Raw genomic sequence first — 6,118 nt, 5'->3', positions numbered from 1 at the left:
CTAATTTTCAGCGGACCGGGGCAAACTTAAAAAATAAGCCCAATAATAATAGTAGAGTAAAAAAGCCCTTGTATATATGCATAGCACAAATTCCTAGCATGAGAAAATGAGAAACAGGACGTAGCCTAGCACACCAGCAAAATGTTCACAACACGCAGAAAAATTCAGAAATACTCTGATTTGATATTTGAAATCGTGCATGTTCGGTTCTTTTATACGTGCACAACTTTTCATGATTAAGCAACACATTTTTGCGCTTTAAAAAGATAGAAGTGGTGCACATAAAAGGAAAATTTTGGATAGCAACATAGTTTGGATCCTGGGATGTAGGGGCTGTTTGGTTCCTGTCCTGGAGCAAACTTGCCTGGGCTGAAGCTTGCTTGAGATCTGCCTGTATTCTGTTTGGTTGGTGCCTGAATAAGTTGAAGCTAACCTGGCCTGAGAATCTCAATGCGCCATTAGCCTGTCTAGAAAGTAGAAGAGTGTCACTAGCCTGGTCCAGGCAACCGAGAAGGGACGCCTGGGTGCTGCCTGGTAATATAATCATGCATGTGAGAAGGAAAAGACAGCTAAATACACTGATGTGACATGCATTATTCACCATCAGGCGTGGTCCCAAGTCAAACAAGGCTTGCCTGGCCAGGCACAAAGCTGCACTTACCCAGGCGTGAGCCAGGCGCTCGAATTTGCCAGGCTCGCTGTCCAGGACATCAACCAAACAGCCCTGTAGTGACATGGATCAGCAGACTCATGGTTCAGCAAATCCTCTTCTTTTCTCTCTTAGCTTCATCTCCAACTATGAGCCAGTGTTCCTTAAAAGAGAGAAACTTTGAGCTGGTATTATCCCTAATGTCGACGAGAGTTACTTTTTGGGTTAGATCATATCCACGGAGGACATTTCTATTAGCACATCCATACATGCACATCCGACGGAACCATGGTGAGTTCATATCATGATATGAGTACTAGAATCTTTTTTTTTCTCTAGTTATAATTATCTCATTATTGTTTTGGATGCCACTAACCTATGGTAATTGTCTTAAAATTAATGTTCGCAAAGGATTATAACCGGTCATCGAGATGGACATGTTTCTTTGTGGAAGTACGACTCAAAGGCAAGTTAATGTATTCTCTTATGTTGTACATTCATAAAAACATAGTGTACATATAATTTGAAATGTCGGTTTCTGATGTAGTCTATTAATCGGCGGCAAATCCGTGCATCGTCAGCTGCTGCATCGACATCTTGGATGCACAGAGTTTTCCACCCAAAGGTAGAAAATTGCCACCTCACTCTGTGACCTGAATTTCCAAACTTCATTTCACTGAATGCTTTCATTCTTAGAACTTGGAGATTGCAGGGAACTTCGCAACAAATTAACTGCCAATTGGTCACATAAAAAAAAGCAATAGGTTAACTGCCAATAGTTCTCCTCTACAAGAACAAAAACATCATCTTGTATGGCACTACCACAGACCGCTCATTCGAATAATCTTGGAAATATACTCTAAAGCTTGTTTGTGACAGGCAGTTTTTTTTTTTGGCCGGGTTAGTGGTAAGTAGATATTGGCTGGATTGCCAACGTATCATGTAAGTAGGGGAGTTTGAGAACTTGACTGAAAGGTGAGAGCTAGCTTAGTCATGGGGAGAATACATGGCGAAAGCGCATCTGAAACCTACGTCCTGGAGAGAACTGGGAATTGGGATGGATGACAACGTAATTAATATAATGACGACCAACGTAGTGGTGCCATATGTATATACTTCTGTTAGATGTAAAGGGTCATCACAACAAAAGCCCCATCAACCTGTATGCATCGGCAAATGGAAATGTATGCCTTGTTTTATTGCGTTGAACTAACAAAGTTGCTTGTTTTTACTGGCAGTCTAGCACTCAGGAATTGATGGATTCCCTTAAAATCTCAGAGCAACCAGGCATTCTTTCTGGCTCCTCTCTAACTAAGCTTCTCACGTCATAATGGTAATAAATAATTTTTAAAATCTCATTGCAGTTTCCTCCATCAAATTTATTGCAAGAAAACAATGGGTTGTGGCCGGGGCAGATGATGGTATCGTTTATGTGTACAAATGTGTCTCCGGAACACGCATGCAAAAGATCAAGAGTTTCCATGCTGATTTTCGTTACATTATCCCCCTAGCCGTTCATCCAATCCAGCCATGTGTGCTGTCATCGGGGAAGCTCTGGGACTGGAACAAGGGCTGGAAGTGCACACGAACATTTGCCACTAGCAGCGTTATATTTCAGGTCATGTTTAACCAAGAGGACACCAATAGTTTTGCGGCCGCGTTGCAAGATGGCACAATAGAGGTTTGGTCGGGTTTGTCCTTACGCTAAGTAAAATTTGAAATATGAAGTTCAACTACAAAACCTGAATTGATTACCTCATGGACTACACTATTCATGTTCAGGTTTGGAGCCTCGATTCTCCTGTACGAAATTATACTCTGTCGGGGCATTTGGACCAAGTGAACTGTCTTGACTTTTTCAGACGTGATAATCATCAGTATTTGATCACTGGCTCTAATGATTGTACAGCCAAGGTATGTACACCATTGTTATTGAAGGTCACACGAGCTAGCTAATAGAGTACACATACACATATCCAGCAATAATGCTGCAAATATGTATGCTTAATTTGTTTCTATCAAAACAGATATGGGACTTGCAGGAAATGGCCTGCATTCATACGGTCGAAGCTATCATGTCACCAGTTATTTTTGCCATTTCCCTTCCCGGTCGTCCATATCTGGTTACAGGTTCAAAACATAGAACTGTCCAAGTCTGGAGCTCCACTGATTTCAGGTAATTGATCAACAGAGAATATATCATTTTCCTTCAGATTTTGAAACCCCCCATGTTGCCTCCTAGCAATGTCTTCTCATTATCTAGAATCAATCTAGTCCATAGATATAGTTATCTAATTTTTATCTTAATTTTCTCTTGGGAAATTGAAAGTGTGCTCAATATTCGTATGCAGGCTTGTGAGAACCGTTAACCTACAGGCTGGTGGACCTGTTCGTGGTCTTGTATGTTTGATGGATTCAAGGAGGTACCTATGCATCCCTGTCCTTATTTCCTTCTACTTTTTAACTGCCTAAGGTGTCTATATATCCTTGTTCTCTCTTCTTTAACTTTTTGACTGCCTAAGGTACCTATATATCCTTTTTTGTTCCCATCTTACTTTTGGGTTTGGCTGCGTAAGAGCAATGCTTCGCTGCATGCTCTGTAGTTTGATGAAATTGTAGGCAGTAGAAAATAAATTAAACAATAATCAGTAACCAACCATTTTGCCGACCATTGTTCAAACATACATATAGTTTGTTCGTTACCGCTAGCTCCTTTTAACATTATCCCCATTTCCAATGATGTCAAAGTTTTAGAGCATAATTTTTTTTTATCTTGCAGGGTTGCTATTGGACAAAGCAATTCATTATCGATCATGGAAATCGACGATGAAGAAGCAGTTGCTAGCGAGGGCAGCAAATGAGAATTCCATTGTGTGCAAGGAAATCCATGATCCCGTACCCTCAAAAAAAAATCCATGATCCCTGTGCCAACATGGCTGATCGATGAATTCTTTCGATTTGGTATTAGTGGATACACATTTATATTGTTGACTCCGTTTTCTGCTAATGCTCGGGCGTAGAAAAACTATATGATGTACTCTATCGTTTCCCAACTCTGATTCCAACTTCTGAAGATGATTTGTTTCTGTCATTATATTTATATGGAGGCCGACTAATTCTCATTAATTCGGTGCTCACGAGTATGCCAATGTTTCTCTTGTCCTTTTTCGAGGTACCAGTTGGAGTTCGGAAAAGACTTGACTTCTATTGATCGCGCTTCTTCTGGCAGAGCGATGAGTTAAAACGAAAGTACCGACTCGCTAAATGGGATATTATCAGTAGGCCAAAAGACCAAGGGGGTCTTGATATTGAAAATTTAGAGGTGAAGAACAAATATCTTCTCAGCAGGTGACTGTATAAACTATCTGTAGAGACCGATGTCACATGGGCCCAGATTCTGCATAATAAGTACCTCCATTCTAAAACCTTATCCCAGGTGATGGTTCGACCGACTGATTCACCATTTTGGAAAGGACTGGTGAGAGTGAAATCAGCCTTCTTCCACAGGACAAAATTTATCGTTGGAAATGGTACTACCACGAGATTCTGGGAGGATACATGGTTAGGGGAGACGCCTCTAGCTATCCAATATCCTTCTCTCTATAATATTGTTCAGCGTAGAGATGCTTACGTTGCAACAGTATTACAGTCCAACCCTCTCAATATTCAATTCAGGAGGACTTTAGCGGAAACCGTTGGGAAGCTTGACTCCATCTTGTGAGAAGATTGATGAATGTCCACCTTTCCCAACAGTCAGACCAGTTGCAGTGGAAACTAACCAAGAATAGAGTGTTTTCGGTAAAATTCATGTATTTGGATATTATCAACTCTAGCTCTATTCCTCGATCGATGCATATTTGGAAAGTCAAATAAGTACCCTTAAAAATTAAATTGTTTATGTGGTTTGTCCATAAACGAGTCATTCTAACTATGGACAATTTGGCAATACGTAACTGGACAGGATCTAGAAGATGTAGCTTCTTTGATTAAGATGAATCTATCAAACACCTCTTTCTTAATTGCCCAATGGCAAAAAAATTATGGCGGTCTGTTCATATAGCGTTCCTCCAACTACCATCCACACGTTATTTGGGACGTGGCTCGATCGAATTGAGTCAGAAACGGCGAAACATATCCGTGCAGGAGTATGTGCTTTATTATGGGCAGTTTAGAATTGCAGGAATGATCTAGTTTTTAACAGAACAACACATATTCATTTCTTGCAGGTTATCTTTCGGGCCACTACACTGATCCGTATGTGGTCGCTACTCACTCCGACGGATGCCGGGGAGCGTATGGTTACTGGGTCTATCCGGTGGGAGACGGTAGCACGGGCTATCTTCAACCGGTTTGGATGGCGGTCATGTAATAGGATAGGGGTTTAGTTCCTATCTACTTTTATTCCGCCGGTTGTGGCTATCCTGTTTCTTGTTTATCTTGCTCTTTGTGACCTTTTTTGTACCTTTTTAAGACCTGGAAACTTTGTTGAACCTTTTTGCTTATCAATAAGATGGCCGCATGCATCGTTCTGATGCAGAAGCCGGGGATAACCTCCTTTTCGAAAACAAAAATGATTTACCACTGGATTTCATCATTTGGTCACACATTCATGGATCATATTTCATACCCCATTTATCTTTGCCACCGTTGTCAACTTTATATCTGCAAGCCTATATATGTTGTGTGCGCGGACAAACTCTGAACCAAAAGGCACATTTTGCCCAAACTAAAAACTGGTTGCAACTTGCTAATTTTACATTTGAGTTTAGTACACCTGACGCTCTTTGTAACGTACAAAATAACAAATTATCGAAGGTGTTCGCTTACTTTTTTTTGCGGGTGAAGGTGTTCGCTTACATTACACTACTACCCTTTACGCCAAAAAAAAGAATTACACTACTACCCAACAGAACAGAGCGTAGGCAGAGATTCAGACTACTTGGGTTGCAATCGACGACAATCAAAGAAAGGCGACACAATTTGGTTGCAAGATAGATTGCAAATTTGCAATTGCAATGCAGCAACAGAAGTTTTGACGAAATTTACAAGGAGGGGGGGTTATGCGGGATGAAGATAAGTTTCTTGACCTGCTTCTCGGTGGGGAACAGCCCGAGCCGGAGAGCTCATAGGCAGAGGCAAATGGCGCAGCCCGTGGTGGCGCGGGACGCGAACAGACCCAGAGGAGCGCTGCCCCACCGTGAGTGAGCGCCGGGAGGCCGAGGAGTATGTGGCGCGAGAGGAAGATGGCCGTCACCTCGGGCAGCGATGAGGAGGACACCTTCCATGCAAGGCCTTCATATGGCTGGTGTTTTCGTGTTCTCGCTAGATCTGTACGGTAACTTTATTCCTCATTGTACGTTACATGAGTGTGGCACCATGTATCTACATTATTCTGAGCCAGCTGTGGTAATCATGAAATCCTTTCTTGCTCTCCTGCTTCAACTCTAGATTCCCTACCTTCCTCCTCCC

The 6,118-nt window shown here is 41.8% G+C and overlaps 2 protein-coding genes across 3 annotated transcripts in view; both read left to right on the top strand.

The window, feature by feature from the left end:
* Positions 1-1,381, top strand: part of LOC123171507 (uncharacterized) — a 5,404-nt gene extending 4,023 nt beyond the window's left edge. Inside the window, exons 3-6 of the mRNA XM_044588976.1 lie at positions 879-940; positions 1,061-1,115; positions 1,197-1,274; positions 1,346-1,381. Of these exons, the coding sequence (XP_044444911.1) occupies positions 879-940; positions 1,061-1,115; positions 1,197-1,274; positions 1,346-1,381 (231 nt within the window). The remainder of the gene's footprint in view (positions 1-878; positions 941-1,060; positions 1,116-1,196; positions 1,275-1,345) is intronic.
* Positions 1,252-3,694, top strand: LOC123163787 (putative coatomer subunit beta'-3). 2 transcript variants are annotated; one of them, XM_044581167.1, is made up of 6 exons: positions 1,252-1,274; positions 1,888-2,330; positions 2,432-2,563; positions 2,677-2,825; positions 3,001-3,072; positions 3,429-3,694. In XM_044581167.1, exons 2-6 carry the CDS (start codon positions 2,109-2,111, stop codon positions 3,508-3,510), a joined length of 657 nt encoding a protein of 218 aa, XP_044437102.1. In that variant the 5' UTR covers positions 1,252-1,274; positions 1,888-2,108; the 3' UTR covers positions 3,511-3,694. The 2 variants fall into 2 exon arrangements, with proteins under 2 accessions (XP_044437102.1, XP_044437103.1); XM_044581168.1 differs by lacking the exon at positions 1,252-1,274 and having other exon boundaries at positions 1,658-2,330.
* Positions 3,695-6,118: the final 2,424 nt, after the last annotated feature.

This window comes from Triticum aestivum, chromosome 7D (assembly GCF_018294505.1).
Source record: "Triticum aestivum cultivar Chinese Spring chromosome 7D, IWGSC CS RefSeq v2.1, whole genome shotgun sequence".
NCBI lineage: Eukaryota > Viridiplantae > Streptophyta > Magnoliopsida > Poales > Poaceae > Triticum > Triticum aestivum.
The sequence above is the reverse complement of the archived record's forward strand: the minus strand, read 5'-3'. Positions and strand labels throughout refer to the sequence as shown.

Excerpts from the sequence above, each read along its gene's own strand:
- LOC123163787 (XM_044581167.1), top strand. The coding sequence starts at position 2,109 with ATGCAAAAGATCAAGAGTTTCCATGCTGATTTTCGTTACATTATCCCC. Across the intron at positions 2,826-3,000 it reads TGGAGCTCCACTGATTTCAG|GCTTGTGAGAACCGTTAACC; the intron begins GTAATTGATCAA and ends ATTCGTATGCAG. Across the intron at positions 3,073-3,428 it reads TGTTTGATGGATTCAAGGAG|GGTTGCTATTGGACAAAGCA; the intron begins GTACCTATGCAT and ends TTTATCTTGCAG.